We start from the raw sequence: 25,678 nt of genomic DNA, 5'->3' as shown, positions 1-25,678 counted from the left end.
ACTATAAATCGAAGCGATGAACTTAGTTGTACAATTAAAATAAATAAAATAATTACAATTATGTAACAATGGCTTAATATGGTGTCATTTTTCCACAGATTTTCTTAATTTTTTTTGTTACTTCATTTACAATAATTACTACATTTTTCTAACATAGTTATTGACTGACTACAGAATTATTATCAAACTACTCTCATGACATTGAATTTCATATAATTTTTTATTTTTCGTAAATATTTAAAATACACATCTCACTCAAAAAAATATTAAGTACATAGTTCTACAAATATTTTTACACTTGCGGCCAAAAAGTATACGTATTTTTCTGTGAAAAATGTCATAAATACTAATATAAAACTCTTAACGTATTTACATTAATTAGTTACTGGCAGAAGGCACGTAGTTCAAGCATATCTAAATTAGCACGACCAAGATATGTATTGCATAAGGCACTTCTATATTCGCGTTACTCTACATATCAAATTCACTAATAAAATAATTATTGCCAAATCTACTCGAATTATAATATATATCTATATAATCTTGCAAATCAGTCTGTATTGGAACTTTAGCTGTCGGATACTTAGAATTTAATTAAATTAATTCGTTTGGATATATCTGAAGGTAAGGCAGTGAAGTTTTGTTTTTAATATTTATAAAGAACGTGAGATAATGCCTCCTTAGTTTAATATAAGCGTTCTTATTAGTAAAAATTAGAATTACGATGTAATATCTGAAATATATAACTTTACTACACGAGATTTCTAAGTCCAATGTTTTTACCCGGTCGTGCTCGACCAAAATGATGTTTTAAAACGTCAATAGCAACCATTCTATGATACCTAAACTCATTTAGTAAAACGTATCTAATTATTATTGACTTAAATCACAAATCTCAACAACTCTCATACCTTAACGTAGACACACTTTTTACATTATCACACTTTGATTCTCACATTCTATTTTATAGTGTAACATAATTCCCGCTGTAGATTTTAGGATTTAGAATTAAGTATAGTAGAGAACGGGAATTATTTTACATTATACGTTATAATACACTTCCAACTCTTCCACTAATCACTAAATGGCTACCGAAATGTGTTTGACGGTGACTAGTAATGTTATTACGATCTGATTTTTAAAGGCTCCTTCTAACATTTTTACTACGAAAATGATTAAGGAGCCACGATTTCGACATATCATGAGGTAAAACTGTTACACTAACTTCATGTCACGAAATGATGAAAACTCAGTAATAAATAGTCGCTAATATGGAATATTTTGCGCACCTTAATTAGATTTATTGCCTTTGAAATACTTTATTGCGGACAGAAACTTCCACCCCCAACTTGCGTCTTCATTGTAAAAACCATTTGACAAAACTCCATCAATTATAATGTTATTTTCACCAGCAATTTAGAATTTATAAACCAATAGTTGATGATGTCAGTATCTGTCGAGGCTGGTGGAATCGCGACTCGTGACATCACTAGCGGCATCTGTCGAGGAGCTGTCTGATGGTGACGAGGAGTGGGAGGTGGGCGGCAGGTCACTGGTGCCGGCCGTGTCGCTGGTGAAGCCGAGGTCGGTGGTCGGATATCAGAGGTGCTCGTCGCGCCCGTTCAGCGGCTGGCGCTCGGCGTGGTCCGAGGACGGTTGCGCTTGAAGAATCCGCACTGGAAATAAACGTTCAGTTAGAATAAACTATTAATACGGATTTAGGTAGTTCAGGTGTATGTTACATAGTACAAGCACTAACGAAGACTCTGGATACTTCAAATATGACATTAAAAAAATGACACTAAATTGCCGTGACCTAGCAAGAAGAATAAATAAATGGAGTAACACCAGGATTGTCCTGGTCACAAAACAAGGCCATGATTTACTTAAATCACTTTTCAAATTCAAATCTGCTAAAACCTAAAACCCAACTTACTTTGTACAGCGCGAAGATAAGTAGCAGCAGCAACAGCGCACCGACGACAGCCGCCAGCACCACCACCCACAGAGGGATGGTTCCCGAGTCCAGAGCCTCCAGCTGAGGAGTGACCGTCGTTTTCGCCTCCGCCGTCTGCCATGTCGTGTCCTTCGGCCGACCCACCATGGTGCAAAGCCGGGAGACGCGCGTGGCGGTCAGAGTTGACAGGACCACCGGTCGGTCCTTCGAGATCTGGTAGAATTATTGAATTTACATCTCATCTTACTAATATTATTCGGATGTTTAAGTAAATGCAGGAATTTTTGAATTGTTAGGATAAATTATGGCAAACAAAGAGCTTATACACAAAGTTTTAGGTTTACATTTACAAGTTTTTACTTTTATTTCGCGAAAGACCTTTCACGCGAGATATGTGCGCAATACCTAGTTTATTTTATTTCAAGAAGAAAGCTTTTAACGTGGATAATTTAGTAGCACGGAGAAGAGTTTATTTATAGTTGTTTTGGCCAACAGTGTAAAATAATTCTTACCTCGTTAAGTACAGACGCGTTCAGTCTCGACCTAAGAGCGACCCAAACTTCTTGTCCTTTCAGCAATCTGCCGGTCGTACACCGCAGTACTTCGCATTTGTACTTCTCTTCGCATTTCTCCAATATTTCCTTTAGTTTAGGGTCCACCTAGACGAACGAAAATTTAATAAATTAAATATGATTCATTCGTTTTGTCATTTAGCTAAATAATAATACTAAATAAATTCGACAATTAATGGAGTAAACGTACTTAGTTGTTATGGTAAAGAAATTAATCCCACAAAAGGAAATCATTAAAATTTGTTTTAAATTGATAAATTATTAAAATAATTTGTTTTATCGTCTTCATACATCTGTCATTACTTTCGTATGAATCAGTTTATAGTGGCATATAAATTTATATGTCCATTTTGTCCGTCTGTGCTTCTTACCTGTTCAGTCTGCCGTCTCCTCCTCGTGTTCTCACGCCGGCTGTCCACTGAGCCGTAGCCGCCGCTGGATTGAGAGTTATAGGACGAACCTCCACCTACAGGCAAGGATTTGGATACCCGTTTACAAACATCATACACTTAATATTACTATAGTGATGTAATGATTACTGAATGATTCGGGTGCTGATAAAACCCACCAAATAAAGCTATTTTAACATAATAGTGGAAAGGACAAAATTTTGTCTTCAATTTACACGCATAAACAAAACGGTGGGATCTAGCCAGACGAACTCCCCCGCATGTAAGAGATTCTTGTAACTTGCCAGTTTCTAGAAATTTTACTGTGATAGTTTGTCTTCCTTAAAATAATTCTTAAAATGCCCGTAATTTATTTGAAATAAAAAAAATGTGCTAATGAATACCTGATCTCGATGAATAGGAGTATCCGCTGCTCCAAGATCCACCGCCACCTTGGTAACTACCTCCTGATTGGTAGCTTCCACCACCGGTCTGGAAGGTGCCGCCTCCGGATTGCATACTGGAACCTCCAGCTTGATAGCTGCCACCACCACCGGCCTGCATACCGCCACCTGCGACTTGCATGCCGCCTCCGCTAGCATGGTAGCTTCCTCCGCCGGCCTGGTAGCTACCGCTTCCAGATTGGTGACCACTTTGAGCAGACCCTGAAGCACCACTGACGTCAGCAATGCCGTATCTAAACTCATTGTTTGGATTGCTGGCCGCATACGCTCCAAACCCTTCAAGTTTGTCTTCCTCTTCATCACCGACAACAGTCACAGTGGATGCTCCTCTGAAGGTCGAGGAACTGGCCTTCATTATATCGGGGTTGACAGTTTCTGTTGTTCCCCAAGACCCGTGGATAAAGGCTTGCTCGCCTCCCGATCCATGTGCAAATTGCTGATTTCCTTGACCGAATTGGCCTGAATGGACATACCCCTGGCCTCCCTGGGAGTAATCTTGGCCAGAGGTCTGGACACTGCCTCCGGAGCCATGGGCGAAGGTTGCACTATGTTGCTGTCCACCTTCGTTGCCGTAACTAGAAAGATAACAAATATTTTCATTATTTTATTTAAACAAAGTTAAGGTGGAAGCTATGTGAGTCATAATTTTTTTTCGGAAAACAATATTGATGATTTTGTTGGTATTAAGACCGTTAATTTCTATAGGACTAGCTACATATATAAATATATTTTTTTTATGTAAGTATCGAATATGATTAGCTTACAAGATAAAACATAATGTAAACACTTACAGATGGAAAGAACTTCCAGGCTCGCCTTCATGACCAAGTTTTCCATACTCCGTGCTAGTTTCCGTCTGGGATATGATATTATGGTTCTGATCGTAGACAATAGTCCTGTTTTTCACTTTTACAATTCTGCCTCCATTCACATATCCTCCTTGACCAGCTCCGTGTACAAAGCCTTGAGATCCTCCCTGGACGTAACCGCCTTGAGAGCCACCCTGAATGAAAGTTCCTTGAGAGCCACCTTGGACATAAGTACCCTGAGAACCTTGCGTGCTACCCTGGACATATCCATCTTGAGAGCCCTGAGTACTACCCTGGACGTATCCACTTTGTGAATCTTGAGCACTACCCTGAACATAACCGCCTTGCGATCCCTGAGCACTACCATGTACATAGCTACCCTGGGAACCTCCTTGTACGTATGTGCCTTGTCCAGTGAATCCTGTGTTCACACCACCCTGTGCCATAGCTGCTAGATTCTTCTTGATTTGCTCTTGTTCTTCGGCTGTCAGACCTTCGCCACTGGAGCTGCTCCAAGTCTTATTATAAACGTATGTTATACCAGATTGGGCGCCTTGCCCGCCTTGGCCACTGAAGCTTCCTTGGTTACTGAGTCCACTTTGGCTACCACTGAACTGTCCACCCGAACTTTGGCTGGTAGTGAACTGCGTCCCAGTTTGTCCTGAGCTTCCACTGACATGACCTGAGCTGCTTCCACTGAAATGTCCTGACGATCCTTGTGCTCCGAAATGGCTACCAGAGATAGAACCTCCACTTTGTGAAATAACAACGCCACCGCTGCTGGAGTGCTCTACCCAGAAAGCTGGAAATAAAAATTATTACTGTAGGTTTTAAGTTGCATTTACACGAAATAAATAACAAAAAATTTTGGTATAGACGACATGAATTTGAATTTTATTTCTTTACTTACTCTGTCCAGAGTGTCCTATGCCGCCGGATAATTGTGAAGCGGTGTAAAGTCCATTGCTCTGCATAGCTGCAAAACATATTAGCAGTGTTCAATATAATACATATTCAATAGCAACCGACAGTTAAAATCTGATTACTCTCATTGTACTCTTAAAATTTATAACTCATAGTACAGACTACACTTTGCGCATTGCAAGAATCTTCATATTTAGAAAAAGGTTTGCGTAAATCTTCATATTTATAATTTTTTTGGCTTACCTTCCTTTTCCTTCACCAGCATGAAAGCGTAAGGGTTCTGTACAAATAAATTCTCAACTGTCTTGAGTCTTGCTACATCACACTGGACGTTACCGAGCCACTGCGGCTGTACTAACATTATGTTCTCACCTGAAACAAATACATTGATAAAGATGTCAAATTCAATCAAAGGATTCATTATTATGCTAAGTTTAGACAAGAAGTTCTCGCAGCAATATATTGCGCGAAAACTTGCAGATGCGTTTACACTAGCGGTATTATTTTAGTAGTTCTAAACACATGCGACTTGCTGCAAATCCTGCAAGCTTAAAAATGTACAGAAGTCAGCTTGCCGTTTTTGTTTACACAGTAAAAATGCTTGTAGAAGTCGCCTTGGTAATGTAAACTTTGCTTAAGACTATCAAATAAATTTACCAAATATTATACAGACGTTACAGATTTTGCATCAAAAAATGTGAAAATTCATAAACCTTAAAATATATTCGAAAATAATTGTAAACACAAAAACTTAACAATCTAACACGGGGAATATAAAGCTATTATTGGCGTGAATTATAAAAACATATTATAGTGCTAACCGTCGAGCGTCTGATTCGGCCACATGAAATAGATCTCCGCTTCATCAACGGTGAAGGGTCCTTCGTTCTTGATGTTGTACTTGTGTAGGACTTGGGGTCCCCATTTGGTGTCGTCTTTGAGGTTCTGAGTACCGTAGAGAGACGCGTTGTAGTGAAGTTCTGGGGGGTCGGATGTGCTGAAATACGGTTAAATACGTTATTAATTTGTAAAAAAAAAGTGGTAAAGAAAATACTTGTTAGGGGAAGGATATATTTTATATCAGCCCGGATAGCGACCACCGTACACAAAGTCTTAAAACCTGCCTTAGTGGCCCACGTAATTGTGCAACGTCCGGGATTAGCCTGTGTACCAATATATCCAGTTCCAACAGGCCGGCTTGATTGTGTCTACTGCCGATGGGTAATCATCTACCGTCAGTCGACATTCTATTGGACGCCACTCCACTATCAGGTGTAGAGAGCTCACTTTACTGAGCCCGAGTAAAAAAAGATTTATGATATTTACCCAATTATGGAGAGTTGTGCTTTCACAACAACTCCGATGACCATGTGCTTGATGTTGTCGTAGCCGGTCTCCTGCGGCTCCGGGTTGGTGGAGTTCGCTTCCATGTTGAAATCCAGCGACATCACTCGCGAGTCCACCTCCAGAATTACACGGAAATGCACCTGGAATTAAATATAATGCTGTAATATGGGACTGACTTTTTTTTATTAATCTAATATAATTTATGTAAAAGCTATATTCCTACTTTATTAGGAAGATAGTATAGAACGAAATATAATGATTTACTTAAAAATGTAGTTCATTTAATAATTACATATTTAAGTATGCTATTTATGCCTTTTAAACATCTATCATGATCTACACAGACACCAGAGATTGAAAGGTTGTTCAGAATAATATCTCTTGCAAATCCGCAAACTATCATTAAAATTTATATTTAATAAAACCATTTACCTTCTGTCCACTAGCCATGGGGTTTCCAAGATCACATTTCAGAGTAGTGTTTCCACCATCTTCTCTATTAGCAATGGAGCAGTAGATGGGAGTCTCTGCGTTATCTTTGTCAAGTCTCTCCATTTTCGCGTATGTGACTCCAGCGGGTATGTTCAGGTAGTAGGCGGCTTCGAAGGCATCTTCGCCAGCGTTTTCCACTTTGACATCAATGTTAATGTTTTCTCCGGAACTTAGGACGTAGTTTACTGTCGGTCTGTGGATTTCAATATTGAATCGAATTAATTTGTGTTTTTTGAAAATTTTATTGATTTAGAAATGAAACTGCAGTAATAAGCGTAATCTAAGACTGAGGGCATAGAAAATTAAGTATTGAAAACGAAACTTACACGCTATCCAAAATTGCGATATATAAGAGTTATGTTAACCATTTTTTGTTTGTTTATCACACAGAAATAACTTTTTAAATATTTAAAAATGTATGTATTTTGCTTTAGAGTCTCAAGTTTATTTATAAACTTTTTCTACATACGTAGTAGCAGACATCCTAAGATCCGGTATGCAGATATTATCAGGTCCGCAGTTCTTCTGAATATTCAACGAGTCGGTGTGGAAGTTGCTCCTGGTTTGGTCCAACACGGGCGGCACCACGTCGCCGGACGGCTGATTGATCAAGTCGTACGACATCTTCACCTCGATGGGCGTTAGCTTGTCTCTAATCTCCTCCTGATGATGGAAATTTAAGAATGTCATATATGGGGATTTATAGACCTTCTTCCAAAACATTCGTCTATGAACCTTTCCACTGTAATATTTATCACAAAGAAGAATAACGTCATTTCATGATGTTTTTCTTCTCCGCTAAGCGAATAAGTAATTTTAAAGGCATAGGTATGATTAGTTTGGTCAGATTAAATTATTGTTTTAATTGTCTATTTCCCTCATGATGGGGAGTGATTTAATTTACGATCATACTCAAATTATTCATCACTCACATCCAAGTACACCATCACGTCCTTGCATTCCTGCTGGCCTTGGGTCAGTAGTATCTGCGTCTTGTACGTGGTCTCGTGGGTCTCTGCTAGGAACAGGCGCTTGCTCGTTTTCTGCCTTGAGTCCAGGTCTAAGGTCACCTCGAATTCTAGAGAAAACATTATGGTTATTAGTACTATATTAGCAGTTTAATATTTTTATACAGTGTGAATTCTATTGGTATTTACATATATGGTTGTTTATGTACAAGTTCTAATTAAAACTCACTAAAAAGATATACGTGCAGCATAGACCCTGTCAAGCTGTTCCAAAGAAACAGTAACTCCTTTGAAAATGTCAGTTACTGAAATTGCTCAATCAGTTCTGACAGTTCCATGGAAGTATAGTGATTTTGGGTAACAGGAAAAGAGCGTCTGTACGGCACGTCGGCACTATTGGGTACAAAATCATAAACGACAAAATTATTAAATGAAAAGTTTAAAACTAAATATGGTATAAAATATTAACAAAAAATATAAACATCGATACTACACGAACATTTTACACAGATGGCCATGACGATGCTACTCCACTCACCGAAGTAACAGATATATCGTTCCGCTTGGAAATAAATAACATATTATGTGACACTGGAGCAATGTTACAACTCAAAATTTGATTATATTATTTGCGTTACTCGCTAAAAATAGTTTTATGAGTAGTAAGAAGTTGATAATAAGAATCTGATTTTCAATAGTACAAAGCTTAATTTTAATTGCATGTCTATTAGGTGAATTTAGGAAAATTACACCAGCATCTATTTCGTATTTGCCCACTGATACTTGATGATGAAAAACTTGCAGATTTATAGACAACGCGTTGATACATAAAAATATCCCCACTATAAACTTGTCTAGATTCTACTGATACTATAAAGGTGGTACTTACTGATCCGCTGGTCTACATTAACTCCGGTGTAGGTGAGACAGAACATGAAGCTCTGCGCACGCCACCTCAGTGCCGTTGGAGAGGTGGCAGCGCTTGTCTGTTAAAGAGATCAGCTTGCTGTCACCCATGAACTTGACGTCAGCTGTTACTTTTACCACTGGACGGGATCTAAAATCAAAAGACAGTACTTATATAATAGTGTTAGAAAAATCACCTTAGCATAAAGTAGTGGTTAAATGTGTAATGCAACCACAATCCATCGGTCATGCGATAATTGTAAAACAATTTAATTGCTTTAGCAAGAAATAGAATCCAACACCTCCTGCCCACAGCTTGTATGCTGTTACTAGACCAAAATAATCTATACAATAAAGAAACAAAAAAAAATCTTCCATGATAGTACCAACTTACTTCAAAAACACAACACTGTCCGACTTGTAAGCGCCAACAGCGAGGTCAGTATAGTTGTTATTATCCAGATCGACGCCTCCAGATAATGAGAAGCCGAAGGTGCTCAAGGTCGGGGAGATCTCTTCCGCCGTGATGGCCTGGGAGTACTTCTCGAGGATACCCAGCTCGCTGCCGTGGTAGATGTAGACTACACCGCGACCATTCTGACCTCCGTACGGCGCGCCTACTGCTATATCTGGAAAATGATATATGCTTTTCTAAGTTTTTTCATCACTCGTAAAGCTGAGAATGGTTGCCTAAAAATAGAAGTATATTCATTTAGAAGTAGTATATATTTTATTCGCAACAAGCGGTGATGCTTGAATAAAATCGGATTAAGTTTTATTTGTACTCGAATCATAAATAAAAGACCTTACCTCCAAATCCGTCGTAGTTGATGTCTCCCAAAGAGGTGACAGCCAAACCGAATCTGCCCCGAGAGATCTCACCGGTCCTGGCGTGGCTTTTGGCAAATAACTAGAAAATTTAAAAATCAATTACAATAAATCTAATAAAGAAGGTTATATAATATATTCATGAATCTTCAGGCACCTTCTGAAGATAAAGACATAGCAATTTTAAAAACTTATTTTGGAAGTCTGAATCTCAGTGAAGGTAATAATTAATAAAATGCACACTTACCCTATCAGTTCCTTGGTAGATGACATAAATCCTTCCATGTTCGTAACCATCGCTCCTGGTTTTGGTGTACATGGGAGCTCCAACGATGACGTCATCAGCGCCGTCGCCATCGATGTCTCCGGAGGCAAGACTGTAGCCGAAGTAAGCGCCGATCTGGGACCCGCTGATGTTCTTTATGTTCTGGAGTTCCCATGTGTAGAGGACAACCTGGATGAAGAAATTAGGTTGATGTAGTCGAAGAATTGCGCAGTTAGGCTTAATCACGCTAGTTTTGACATAGTTTTAATTAGAGTGATGATAGATTGGCAGAAAATAGACAATGATTTATTCATACAAGATTCGAAATGTAAAAAATGTACTAAGAGAAGATAAGATCTTTGAAATATAACTAGTATAGATTCCATTACAGATAATTCAAGCTATTTTATTCGATAAAATGGTTATGTAACTTACCAAACCCTTTAAATTAGCTCCCCTTGGTACACCAACGGCGACGCTTTGGATTCCTTGACCGGCAAAATCTCCCACAGCGATGGAATATCCCATGTAAGAATCATCATACATGGCTTTAGATTCAGGAGTGGCGATTAGTGCTGGCCGACCATTCATGGTCTGAGAAATCAGCTGACCTACAATGGAAATCGTGTTTAGAAGTTAGTAAAAGCACAGTTTTGTTGCCTCAGCATTTTTTAGGAAAGCAGTTGATGTAATTCTTTCTTTTCGTAGAGTTAGAAATAATGAAATTGTGAAGCAGTGATTTTTTTTCCATTTAGCCGATTCCATCAACAAATGGAGTTATTAAAGTGTTTAAGCTTGTAAAATCCATATTTGCCGACGTTAATTTTGCATTTTTAACTTCAGCATTTTGTGTTGTTATTTTGATTTATGAGGAAGATCTTTTTAAATTCTTACACAAAACCACTCAAAGCAAGAAATTTGGGATATATACCTTGTTAAATATACCACCAAATCGTTTACAACCAAATTATTAAAAGCCGATTTTCGTTTTTAGTTCTTTTAAACATGGACGCTGTTTGTTAAACTAAAGCATTGATTAAATCTTATTTCAGACACCCTATTTACAAGAAATACGATCGATAAAGATCTGTTGCGATATGGTGCAGCAGAAAATAGAGACGAAGATTCAGGGGCGAAGGGAGCTGCAGATATGATGGACGTTCATGGTCTTACTCCTTAGGATGTAGATGTAATTTTGTTAGCACAGGTAAGTGACGAGTCATAGCATCAAGTCATCGTGCAGATGAACTAAACATATTGTCTAATGGATAGAACGGATTATACAGGGTATCCGGTAAACCCACAGGGATGCACCATATAATTATGACTGTAGGGAAGCTAATGAGTTTCCATTTACGTCCAATATTGAAAGTTCAATATCAGACATAAACAGGCATACAGTTCTGTTTTAAATCAATTTGATTGTTCGAGTACAATTTTATAAGTGATATTAATAATTCTTATGTCAAGAGCTGACGATGTTAAATGAGTTAGAACAACACCGAACATAAACACAGATGAAACATTGATTTGTTAGTTTCCCTTTTTAATTTTCCTAAAATACTATACCTTTAAATTATATTCTCTATAAATATTACAAAAGTTTAAAAGTTTTTGGCTAAGATGTAGCTCTGTCAACTCGTATCTATTTTTTAAAACATGATTATAACAATTCTTTATTTGTAACATAAATAACCTCAACTCGCGAAATATTTTTTCCGCGTTCTTATACTCAAAGATCCAGACTTTACAGTATAAATTCAATAGAAACTACAAACTATCGATTAATATCCTTTTCAACAAAATCGTCAACTCGAACATATAAAATTGATTTGAAAACATCTGTGAATGGTTTCAGAAGGCGATTTTAGGATTATGCGCTGGGAAGCGACTCTATGTTATGGCTGTTACGAGTTAAAATGTCAATCTGTCGATACGTTAGCTCATGTTTACCTTCGTCCGGTATTTTCGGCATATAGTAGTGGAACTTTTCGTTCGGTTCTAATGAAAATGTTCGTCCTGTGGATTTGGATTAAAATTTCAATCAGTTTCGAGAGTTGGAGTTTTGAATCTTCTGGATTTGACATTAGTCAGTCATCTTATATTATCGTGTTGTGTTTGAGTTATTTACTCTTTACCACTTTCGTACTTATTGTCACAATAAGTGAGTATTTCATTTTCTTTCTCGCTGTATTATGGAATATATTACCTTCGAGTTCAGACGTAAGCGACTCAGCTACGTCTTTTTGTGATTTCAATAACATTAATTAACAAAATACATTCATCATTTTCGATTTTGTTCTGTTAATCAATACCCAAAAACAAGATAGACACTACAAACAATTCCCTGATATCCCTTTACATAATAATTGTAGTTATATTTACCTTGCCAGTAGAAGCTTCCCGGAGCACCCATGAATAAACGCTGGCCATCCTGGAAAATACAAAAATATTTTGAACAAAATGATACGAATAAGTATAATTAGCGAGATTGGAAATGATTACGATACGTTTAATAATTATATAGAAACCCTACGCTATTGCGGGCTGCCAATAAACGTTATTGATTTCCACTTTTTCTGTGTCACATAAAAAATCTAAAGCAAACAAAAAACATAACAATAAACTATTGAAAATTATTCTTATAATACAAATAATTTGGGTTTGTTTTACTGTCTAAGTAAACGCTAATTGTCTAATAGAGCGGTCATATATAAAATTCAAATGTCCAAACAAATAGCAAACAAAAAAGATTATAGGCATTAATTGTCTTATACGTTAACTAGCGAATAATTTACTTTATCATTACAAAACATGCCCTTCCACAAATGTTTTATCACAAAATGGCTTTCTTAATAAATCATTTAGACACCCTTAAATACGGGATGATCCTAATTGAGTGAAGTTTTTATAGACTAATGTTACATCACTGACATTAGATGTCCATTACTGGGCCATGGTTTTATGACGACTATCGTTTTTATGGTCCACTTATGGTAATGTAAGAGGTACATGCACTTATTGTTGGGTTAGATAAAATGGATGCGTTTATAAGTGTGTGAAATGTTGTTAATTCTTTTATGATTGTAGGAGGTAAGGGAAAAAAAACTTATATTTTTTATACGATAGGAAATACTCGATACAGTAGAGTAGGGAGTATAGATACATTTTTTTTTATATTGTTTTTTTCTTTCTTTGTTCTGCTGATTGTAGGATTTGACTAATTTAATTTCTAGGGATTATTTTTTCTTAGATTTTCTCAGTCATGGCAATTTAAGTGCTTTGCTAAAATACATTTCGATATTGTTGCTTCTAAGCTATATATTCTATCTTTGCAATTATCTATTAAGATATTAATAAAAGCTTTAAATCTATATATAAAAGAAAGTTGTGTTAGTTACACTAGTTATAACTGAAGAACAGCCAAACCGATTTGGCTGAAAATTGGTAGGGAGGTAGCTTAGAACCAGGAGACGGACATAGGATAGGACTTTTATCCCGTTCCCAAAAGAACGGGATGTGACATAAACCGTGGTATAACAAAACGAAATGTGGTATGGAGATAATTTAAGACCCTGGGAAGGTTATAGGCTACTATCCCGGGAAAATATATAGCGGGAGTTTTATCCCGGAAAACTCTTTCACGCGGGCGAAGCAGCGAGCAAAAGCTAGTAATTAATAAAAGCTAGAATATTCTGCGTTTTTTGTACATAAAACGCGGCATAGTCGTTGTACTTGATAGATTAATTTACTGCGCAAGATTAACAAAAACTTCTAATATATCTACTAAGTACTACTTATAGATGTTTCTTTAAAAAACATTGTTTCAGGTGCGATGTAAATACGAACAGATTTGTTTTATTTCTGTTTCATAATTTGTCAGCTCCTCCCTTATGGTGACAGTTTACTGTCTTTGACAACTGTGATTAAGTTACGAGAGGATAGCGAATTGGATCAACATTATAATACGTGTTGTTTAACAATTGTAATTATTACGCTCAAGATATTTTTTCCTTATAAAAATACATTTATATAAACAGGGTAGAAATACTAACTGAAAAAAATCAATTATTAATGGATCGCGGAACGTGAAGCTATTTTTTTATATATTTTTACCGACAATTTATAAAGCTAAGTTAAATAAAAACAATAAAAATACTAAGTATATTTGTTTTGTCTTAAACTCTCATATAATTCCGCTAATCGCTACCGCTTCCTCCTCCATCCTGGGCCACAACAAAAATCGGAAAGACAAAAAACAGACGTCTCCGATAAATCCCGGCGTGTGAACGTGCCAGATAACGTCGCTCGTTTCGGGTTACTACTCGAGACAGAGCAAAAAACATGTTAACATATGTACTGATGGTGGTCTGTGCTGTGATAACGTTTTGCAATTTTTTTATTGTTTTTTTTTTGTCATGACTAACTGTAGATGGTATTGTTATTGTATCCGTAAAAAAAAATGTGTGGTCTATGCGATGTGATGCACCACTGAAGTTAACTTCTTAAGACCCACCCTCGAGCAAATCGGAAAAACTTGAGGCCTTATATGAAAATCCAAATATAAGTACTGCGTTAAAAAGTTGTCATGGGAAATAGTAGAGTAAGGTAGAGTTACAGAAAACATATGTTACTTAGTCAACATAAATAACCCGAAAAACATCAATAAAAATGTCATCCACGTTAAGTAAAACTAATGTGAATTTCCAAAACTTTCCTCCACTCCTTACAAATCGACATCATATTCAAAATCTCCTAACCATATTTGTAGAAATATCAAACAACTTTTGAAACAAAAAATATAACCCTAAAATGGTAATGGTGGCTTTTAGATCACCTATACGCCGAACGCAACGTATGGCCGCACCAATGAATAAATATGCGCGGCTCCCTGCATGCCATATAAAGGGAGACAAGCGGCGCATGCGCACCGAGCGAGCCCTGTTTCGGACCTGTCACGTGGGAGCATATGTCAGGGGGTTGGACGTTTTATTCTATCTCTTTACCATGTTATTGGTGGTTGAATAATGCATATGATTGTTGACTCAAAATGGCTTTATGAAACGCATTTGATATATATCGGCTCAAATAACGAGAAATGACAGATGGTGCTTACATTACGAGTTATAGAATAAAACAGAAACGCAAACGCGAACGCGTATTGACGCGTTTTCATTTTAATGTTTTGAATATGTACTGGATCTGTTAATTCTTTTCTTTGGTAAGTAGCAAGCTATTTTGATAATTACTTATATCAAATGTCAAAAGTTCAGTTCAATAGGTTGTAGAAATATTTATGTACAGATATTTTAAAATGAAAAAGTCCAATAATAAATACCAATTATTTAAATACAGATAACCGCAGAAGATAATTTCATGTATTATTGCGAGGTTTATTTTAACAAACGCATTTCGCTACACACTTTATTACTAACATTTCTCCATTGAAAGGCAATATTGAAATTGCGATTGTATAGAAAATCATTAGTCGCGGTCGCAAAGGCCCGTTGCAGTGTGAAACGGAGGAACAAAAGCGACGGGTTGCCGCAAATAATTGAATATTCAATCAACCGACCATAAATATTGGAAGCATTTAAAATCCCATACGCTTTGCATACGTCCATAGAGAAAGTCAATGGGCAATAGGAATAATTTGTGGAAACATTTGTTGTTGCTTTCACAAACATTGCGTCATAGAAATAATTATTTTTTGTATAACTGCTGTGAAAAATATTTTTTTTAAATTTAACTCTACATATATTTTAATTTAAATGTTTATCTGCTTTTTAGGGTTAATAATCCGGCTTAAGTATTTGCATGCGCAATTTTCCTATAGTATCAGAATTGAATTATTACTATATCACTTATGATAAAAACCACAATAGTACAAGTATTACAGAAAAGATCGATTCTCAGTTGCATTTGATGCGAGGTCCAAATCGTGAGGAAAATGTTTGCCCGTAGTCCGTACCAATAGCAATTTATTGTTCCAAGTAAACTACTGACTCCAAGCCAAGTAACGTGCAATTTTCCATTTCTTGATACAAACCACAATTGCATTGCATTCCTGTATTTTGTACATGTGCCAAATGTCCCCGCTATCAGCAAAATAAAGTGATAGAGAAATAATACGATGAATAAGAAAATAAATCTCTGTAACTGAAAATAAAACGACGCCATGGACAAATCCGTGGATGTCGCGGCTGTTTCGCAGTTTGCGCGGGCGCATCGCTTTTCCCGCCAACGCCATTGTCTGCAAATGGCCGCCGTTTACGGGCGCGTTCCGGGACCCATGTTTGTAAACCTACAGGAATGCTTGACGTCGCAATGACAAGGAATTTAGCTCCGGGATAACAAAAAAAAACTACTGAAAGCATTAAACGTTTTCGGCGGCTTCGGGTGATATATCACGGAAGTTTGTTTTGACTTTTCTGTTTTAGTTCACGGTTTTAGTCGTTTATTAATTGGATCTCTACGCTACATTTATTAGACATCATTTCCTTGCCACCAATTCTGTCAATTGTCTCAACCATTCCAATTAATTTAAAATGCAGTTTAAAGTTTTTCTCTAAAAGCTTTTCTGTTTTTTGTCAGCAATGATTAATAAAGATTCGTAAAACCATAATTTCTGGTAATCCTTCCTCATTACTTTTGTATCCCTTAAATGATAATGACTAGTCAGAATTCTCCTTTGATCCCATTCACGAACAACGATTGCTAAATAAATAGTCTTTCCCAGCCCTCTAAAGAAATCTTTCCACAACCCAACAATAAACTCCGCAACACGCTAGCAACAAATCCCCTGTCCATCTACGGTAATAGTACATTGAGAAGAAAACCTTGCACATGTAATAAGTAAGTGGGACACGGCTGAATCATGGCGCCATTGAGCCTCAACTGATTTGGATTCAACACGAGCCGGCAATGAATTGCGATAGGTGTTCGCTAAACATGGCTTCTCACACCGGAAAATACAATTACTGATCTGTATTAGAGGCTGTACCACTTCTCTCCAGTAGTATCCTTTGCAGTCTCGTTTAAGTTTTAAGTACCTGTGTACTGCTACTGGCCATGGTCCTCTATGTTACTCAAAGAATTTCCTGTCCCAATTTTTAAAATAAAAATATTTTTACCCACAGCACGAATTCCTAAATTCCCTCGTGTAGATTCTAATTGCTTCTACGAGAAATAAATTACATTCGAAGTTTTTTTTTGCTTTCCCTACATTGATCAAATCGTGCTATTCATTAAAATTACAACCCTTTTCTGTCAACAGATTAATGCATTAAATATTCCATATTTAAAATTCTCAGTTTTAAATGCGAAACGCGAACTGCCGCATTTTTTTACCAGGCAAAGGTATCAAATACTCCTGCCGTGGTGGCGAGGGATAATAAATATATTAGAGTGAGGTTATGTTTGCAAGCGGAATACTAATTCAAATAAACGTATTTGTGACGATTATCGATGTAGATTAGTGAAAATATTCGTTTGTTACCGTTATTGTCAAAGTGTAATATGGTATGTTCACCCGTTATTGGTGTCTTTACTTATTCAAAAATAAAACATTGACTTAGTATTGAGTATTTTTTTTGTGTTTATTAAAGAGAATTTCAATGATAATATCGTACGACAATGTTGTACACAGTTGAGCAAATAGAACAACTTATTTTATACTAGCTTTTGCTCGAGGCTCCGCCCGCGTTATAAAGTTTTCAGGCTAAAGTTTTCCATTATAAAAGTAGTAGTTTCGGGAGCCTATGTTCTTCCCAGAGTTTCAAACTGTCTCCATACCAAATTTTATCTTAATACGTTGGGTAGTTTTTGAGTTTAAGACGTTCAGGCAAACGGATGCAGCGGGGACTTTGTTTTATAATATATTTTTAGAACTTTTAAGAGGAATAATCCCGACATACATCATTGTTGCATAACTTTAACTGTTTACGCAGCGCACGCAACGGAAGCTCTCAAAACTAATAAATTGTCCCCGTATTTGTAACATGTTTCATTACTGCTCCGTTCCTATTGGGTATAGCGTGATGATATATAGCCTATAGCAATCCACAAATAAAGGGCTATCCAACGCAAAAAGAATTTTTCAGTTTGGACCGATAGTTCCTAAGATTAGTAAACAAATATAATGAGAAAGCTTCGAACTGCTAAGCTATCGGGAGTTACACGTGTCATTGTGAGTCAACCATAAAAGATAGACATATGCTGTCGTGGGATATTTTTACATAATTTTAAGGAGAACATTTCCGTCATACATGATTTCTATGTAGCTTTAACCATTAAGGTTGCACACGCGACGGAAGCTTAAAAATGGAGTAACTTCTCCCGTTTTCCCAACATTTCCCTTCACTGCTCTGCTCCTATTAATTGTAGCGTGATGAAAAGTATACTATAACCAGCACAGGAGTATGAAAAATAATTGTACCAAGTTTCGTTAAAATCCGTCGAGTAGTTTTTGTTTCTATAACGGTTATACAGACAGACAGACAGACAGACAGACAGACAGACAGACAGACAAAAATTTTACTAATTGCATTTTTGGAATCAGTATCGATCCCTAATCACCCCCTGATAGTTATTTTTGAAATATATTTCATGTACAGAATTGACCTCTCTACAGATTTATTATAAGTATAGATAACTTTAAGTGTTAATATTTAATCCTAGTTTAAAATCCTTGGTGGGATTTAAAGATATTCATTCTAGTTTCACCAAAATACAGGAATAGCAAAATAATATATTTTACACAATTGTTTTTGTCAAAAACAGAATACTCGGCACTCTTGAAAATACGTGGTAAAATTTTAAATTAAAATAAAGTCTTGTTAATTTTTTTTCGTATAATTGCAGGAAGTACTCATTTTGAATAATTAATAGACAGGAAAGCGAATAGTTTTAGCAAGTTACCGCCGCGCAATCACATAACAATCACTCAGGCCATAAAGAGGGCGTTACACCGTCGCCGATTAAACTCAATTGTATCCCAAATGCGGAGACATAATAAAACGACAATAAATACTCGAGTACTATTTTCGAAATAGGAATGGTCGGCCATTTTGTTTGTTATTTTTTGCGCGGGACAATAAAAGTTGTTAATAATTCATAAGGTGCGCGGTGGCGGCGCGGCGGACGCGCGCATTCGGCTCACGTGCGCCCGCGCATCGCGCCATCGCATCACGATGCCTCTTACATGGGCAAAAATAATTCTATTCCCACGATCGTAAAATCACGATGTTTTACGTTACTCTCCTACATTTTTTCGGACGTGACACACTTTTTTTCGTGTTTAACTGATATTCTTTGCACGTATCCTCAGTGTCAGAGATGGTTTTATGGAAATTCTTTGACTGTTTTGCTGTGGGATTTTATTATCCGAACCAATAACATAAAATCATTATTTATGACCGAGTAACATCATCATTTACACTTCGTATAATACAACATTTATTGCCGTATCTTTATTTTAATTGTTGCCATATTTTGTTTTAAAATAAGCATATACTAATTAAATTCCTTAACACTAAATTTAACATGTCAAAGATACGTTAACCATGATAAATATTTGAAGTACTTAAATTACAAAGAATTCGGTTGCAATTACAAATGATTATAATAATGACTCCCGCGACATTCGTGCGAATTAACATAAAAAATACCGCGAATTTCACTCAAAATGAATCGAAACGTAATTTGGCATGACTAACACATTAATGGGCTTTATTTGGTCAGCCTTTGAGTGATAAAACAGTTACGGTTGATATTGCGTGAAAAATTGTCTTGCAAGTAAGGCACTCGCCACTGACATAAAATCTATTTTATGCTTGTTTAATTACTTTCTTAAATACATTAGTTGTAACTATGATGTTAACACCTTTAACGTTTTTAATATAAATAGCTTTAATAACGCTTAAAAGACCAACATAAAAATAGACTTTACCGAAGTATTCAGAGATAAAATATCAAATAAACTTTGTCAATATTTGCAAAAGTCGAAAATGGTTATAACTAGATTTAGGCAGCTAAATAAGGAAATGATAAATACAACGTACCTTAGATATGGAGGCGGAAAATCCAGCCTGACACACACCAGTCTTGCGCTGTCCGTGGCTAGCTGCGTAAATAAAATAAAATGCTTCAATATTTTAGGTTATTTTCATTATTGAAATAAAACAATAATACAATTTTATCTCTTTTTTATATTATAATTTTCTCCCTACGTTTCGAATATTTTGCAACCTTCGTGATCACACAGGGAACTATGATGTTGGTTGTCCGAAAAGTCAAATTTACAATATCTACATTAACATACTAACAAAAGATAGAAATTTACAATTATAAAAAACAAATAAGAGTCTTCGAAACGTCGGAAAAAAATTATAATATAAAAAACCGCTATAAAATCCGCAAAATAGGTTTATTTCAATGTCCAACATTCGCGTAATCATAAGAAATCATTAAACATTACGACTATTCTGGAGATTCCTAAAACTGCAAAGAAAATTATGCAGTTTAAATCCCAAACCTACTAATATGTACCATTTTTTATTTAAAACTATATTAACAGATGTTTTAATTATTTATTAGTCTACAACATTTTTTTAAAACATGGTCTTAATAATGTTTGTTATCTAAGTAAGGCGAAAATGCTCGGCGATGATTCCAAATGTCAGGAAACGAGCTGTCAATTTTAATTAAAGACCAGACAAACCTTGACCTTGGCCTTGGCAAGTTAATGTGATTTTGTGACTGAGTGTAAATATTATTAGATAATGCACAGACAACATCAATATTACATATACATATACATGCAATAAAATAAATAATTAAATAAATAATATTTTAAAATTTTGATTTGTCACTTTCGATTTATTTTTAACATATAAATTTGTCGTAATATCATTGTACCTGCTATGTATGCCAATTCCGCGCCAATTACAAATTGATTACCAATTATGTATCAATAATAATTTCTTTAATACACATAATTATATATCTACACATATACACGAAATAATAATGGAATATGATTTTTTTTGTTCAATGATGTGGATGGAACCTAACTACAGAGTGCGAAACATCCAACTTTACCTTCCGACATACTCACCCTCATCCAGCGAATAGTGCCCTAAACAAATTATATGTGTTACTTCCATAATACATATATAAAAAGCAAAATATAATTATCAATCATTCAAAGACAACAGAACGAGCATAATAATGCAATCATTCACGTTACTATGTTGTATGTAAGATTTTATGATCTTAGCCTAAAATAAATATGCTTATTGCTTATACAGAAATAAAACGCCAAAGATATGGCATATTACAGAATACAGTATGCATAAAAAGAAAAATATTTTATGATTATTTTACTTATGACTACAACATTACATTCAAAAACCTTTGCCATGAAAAAATATAAAAATGGCTCCTATAATACAAAAACATAAAACTCCGCCTCGAAACATGTAACGTTTCACTTTAACGATGTGTATAGTTATTTTTTTATACAAAAGCATAATCGTAAATCATGTTTCGCCGGCGGGCGGGCGATACGCCAATTTTACCGCGGGCTTCGCCATTACCGGCGGAAGTGAGCGCCACTTTTCGCGCGCTTTTGTAAGACGCCATGATAGCTCACTAATGTCATGTTTAAAGATGGCGGATTTATTATTTTAACGTGCCATCATTTTGTTTGCATTTTTGTATGTGGTTTAATTTTCTAATGTTCTGTAATTTTAGAAATAATTTTATTTTTAGATACCTCATTAATACTTAATAATTTAAGCAATACTAATTTATTCATAAGCCCAAACTTTACAGATAAGATTTAAGAATTAAAAAATAGTTTTGAAACAACCTTCTGAATTACGACATTTTTCTCTGCTTGGACATATATTATCGTTTTCTTGCCCATTTGCTCACCATAAAATTAATCGCTATATCGAAAATTACAAGGCAGATGACGTTAAATACCTTCATAATTCATTTTGCCATCCTACCGACATATTCCCGCCTTTCAAAGACCGTTGATAATGTGTTGAAGGTGTATCGGGAATAGCGAATTAATCTACACCGTTCACTAATCCGATTGCATCGTGCATTAAACCTATCATGCCATCAGCGAGGTAACTGCCTCGTGATATCGATCATGGCCGTAAACTCTTCGACCAGTAAAGCTATCTATTAGAATATTATGTGAACATTTTAAATAAGGAAATTCCAATTAATTCAAGCGAACTTTTTCATACTAAGTACTGAATGACCAGACTAGCAGTGGCTTGTTGAAAATTGAGTCTTATTTGCAAGAATCGTTTTGCACAACTGACTGCCGAAAAGAGCTAATAGCTCGCCTGGTAAACCAAGCAATAACCACGTTACCAGCTCTTCCAGAGAAGTGGACTTTGTATATTAAAGGGAGACTTTTACTATTTAAGACATTATATGTATGTACGTCTCTTAGCCAGGAAAGACCATAATAATTTCTGTATTCTCATCAGAAACCTTTCCAAAGTAAATGATACTTACAAGTCCTGCAAGGCGAGAACTCTGTGGTGGTGGCAGCGTTGGATGTCTTGGCGACGTAGCACGTTCCCACAGGATCTCGCTGGTTCATCTTGGCTGACACGTAGGAGACGTAGCGAGGGGCACAGGCCTGTTGAAGAACATGGTTTTAGAAACTTGTTTACGAAGACGTTGTAAAGGTGGTGGATTTATTATATAATATTAAAAGGGTACATAGTGAGGTCTTCTTTCTGAATTTTCTAGAGGAATCGTGGTATTTCGAGCACCTAGAAATATATTACCGTCTTTTGGTGCAGTTTTAGTTGGCACTAACCTACTAAGTTAACTATTGACTGTAAGTAGATACGTACAATTAAATAAACGTATTAAATAAACGTTGCAAAATTATTAAATAAACGTTGCAAAATAATGCATTTTTACCATTAGTAACTAAATTTTTCACTGTTTTAACATTTAGATTCTGAAACTGTGTTCCTGGGTTCGGTCACTAAATAAAAAGTATTTAATACTAGTTGACCCGACAGACGTTGTTGCCTTAACTATGAATTTTCAACACGCATTCTGTCTATCGCTGAAATTAACTTTTCTTAAATTTTCTAACGTTCCGCACAACTTCCTTAATTTTTTCTTTCATAAGATCCTTTTCCTGACAATAACAAACACAACAAAAAATAAACAAAAAATAACAACAAAAAATAGTGAAATCGGTCCAGCCGTTCACGCGTGATGGCGTGACCAAGGGAAATAGGGATTCATTTTTATATATATAGATTAAAAAAATATGTATTTCCGTATTTCGAATATCTTAAAACTTATCTCTAACATTTTACAAGTCACCATCGCAAAGTCTTTTTATACTCTATAATCACTTCATTTACATCCTAATTCCCTCCCATTGACCTTCCTGTAACTTCGCTTCCAGTTCCCGTGTTTGTATAAGGAGTAATATTTATAACTTTCATAACACCGTATCTTTTCACGGAACTAATGAGCTTCAAATAAACTTTCTAAATATGAACTAAACGTTTATATTAACTATAACATATACCAGTATACCGTGGTTTATTTTACGCTATATTTTAAAACATATTTTTTAATCAGTGGTGCGTATGTAATACTGGCATCAATAATTCATATGTAAATCTAATTGAAACTATTTTTCAGATTTTATCATGGCTTTTTATATCATAATTTTTTCCAAAAATAATTAAGGATATTAAATTCCAAAAAAAATTAAATTATAGGATAAAAGTTGCGATACAATTCGAAAAATAATTTAGTTCGATGTCTAATTTTCGTGTATACATAAGAAGTATATGTAAAAGTACTTTATTTTGAATATACGCTTCATTTTGCACATTTCAGGTCGTCCTTTCAAGTATTATAATAATAACCCTATTTTTCTACGATAGTAGAATCGTCATTTAAGTTATATCTCCATTATAATTCCAGTTATAATTCCATTTAAGGGACATAAAAGAAAATTTAGAACGAAGTCACCATAGCTTAAAAAATAGCAGCCAGAGTTAAATTAAATACATAAAATGAAATAAAATAACAATACATTTTCATGACTCAAAGTTGTCATGCCGATAACAAGATGGGGGCTGCGACGTTCTTAAAATAAATTTAATTACCACAACAAACAGCATGACAACAGTCGAATGAGCTAAAACTGAAGCCAGCCCTGTAACTCTCCTGTCGTGACGGCATAGGCGTATTTGGATTTATACATGGGGGCTTAAAACTTTCGCCTCATTGGTCTAGAACAAACGTACTTGGGCTGTAAATCGTTACGTTGGTGGTTGAATTTTCGGGCGGAGTATTTCAAATTTGCAAAAGATTTTCGATTCTAAATTATATTTTAGAATTGAATATACGTCTGTTATATCGAAACGCTCCCCTATATCCTAATGATGTAGATATAAGGTCAAGAAAGTGTCTGGTGTCTCTACGTATTGCTTTAAAGGCAAACAAAATAATAACCTAAAAGCGATACTCTACCGGTACATGTATGAGTCGAAGATACTTCAATTTAATAAAAAAAATGCCATGCCGCTAATAAATCTGTATTTCTAACTTTGCCGTTTTGAGCTCCATCTTAACCCGACCCTGTACTGCGCACGCGCTACTAGTTAATACTGAAGTTATAGAAAACGCAGATGGCCGGAAACCGCGCCGTTATGCCCGGTAATACCACATAACAACACAAAATATGTTTGTTTTGTTTCACTCTAAATAGTTCAGTCAAGGATTAGCTTGGGATTTGAACACGTATTTCATAATCAAGATGTTAAACACTCCATTTGGTATAATAACCACAGTTATTTAAAAATATAGTTGAGAAACGTATCATCACAAATTTGGACTACCTGCCTTTTTTATACGCTGTGAAGTATCCTTGAAACTAGGCTTTAAAAAGGTCTAATATAGACTACGCTTTGACCTTTTGGCCGATCTGTAAGCAGTGACCAGTTACTGTCAATTACTCGTATGCTGTCAAGCCTTTAAAGGTAACAAATTTTATCTCATCAACAATATGACTAACAATGACCACGAAAGTCAAAAATACCTTAAGATTAAGGTCACCTGATGACTAATGTAACAAGCACGCATGTTCGTAAACCACACGGTAATGTACAGAGATATAAGAATTAGTACCACAATCGATTACAAATCGATTAACCGAGATTATACTACGAAATGGTTTCTCGTACGATTGTCATTCTAAACTCGGATCCGTTATAGTTTTTATGAATATTTTACTAAATATTACCTTGGTTAGTACCAATCTGGAATTTGTGTCCGATATGGCGATAAGTTCGCCCCTATTACATCATAGGATGGAATACATACGACGGAAAGTGGTTGCATTGCTTACACCTCTGCCTACCCTTTCAAAGATAACACGCGTGATTGTGTGTGAATACTTTACAATTATTATTTTATAATCTATGTACTTTCGAATATTTAAACAATAGCTTTTATAGATTGATTTTAATTGCAACACACTGTCGTCCTTTGATTTCCTTTTTTTATAGAACTTCAGTGAAAATGAAAGCCATTTTTCACAAGATAAAGCTTAAAATGTGTCGGTATAAAGGTACTAAAATTTTTCGAATATTCTTGCATATACCTGGTGATATCATTATGACTTATTACACTATAGTATGAGCAGTGAGCATAAATTAACGTCTTAGGTCCCTGATTCACAGCGTGT

At 35.6% G+C, this 25,678-nt stretch overlaps 1 protein-coding gene across 1 annotated transcript; it reads right to left on the bottom strand.

The window, feature by feature from the left end:
* Window positions 1-108: 108 nt before the first annotated feature.
* Window positions 109-22,583, bottom strand: LOC115451001 (integrin alpha-PS2). Its single transcript, XM_037447029.1, is given in 25 exon segments — window positions 109-1,649; window positions 1,652-1,676; window positions 1,937-2,170; window positions 2,470-2,616; window positions 2,901-2,995; window positions 3,323-3,957; window positions 4,174-4,993; window positions 5,102-5,167; window positions 5,359-5,487; window positions 5,937-6,112; window positions 6,442-6,602; window positions 6,895-7,147; window positions 7,424-7,617; window positions 7,887-8,032; window positions 8,812-8,857; window positions 8,859-8,979; window positions 9,223-9,457; window positions 9,639-9,738; window positions 9,904-10,110; window positions 10,357-10,532; window positions 11,875-11,940; window positions 12,307-12,355; window positions 19,983-20,044; window positions 21,038-21,058; window positions 22,462-22,583. Coding segments are annotated over 25 exon segments (4,302 nt in total). The 5' UTR covers window positions 22,550-22,583; the 3' UTR covers window positions 109-1,599.
* Window positions 22,584-25,678: the final 3,095 nt, after the last annotated feature.

The sequence above is a fragment of the Manduca sexta genome, unplaced genomic scaffold, assembly GCF_014839805.1.
Source record: "Manduca sexta isolate Smith_Timp_Sample1 unplaced genomic scaffold, JHU_Msex_v1.0 HiC_scaffold_53, whole genome shotgun sequence".
Classification (NCBI taxonomy): domain Eukaryota; kingdom Metazoa; phylum Arthropoda; class Insecta; order Lepidoptera; family Sphingidae; genus Manduca; species Manduca sexta.
The sequence above is the reverse complement of the archived record's forward strand: the minus strand, read 5'-3'. Positions and strand labels throughout refer to the sequence as shown.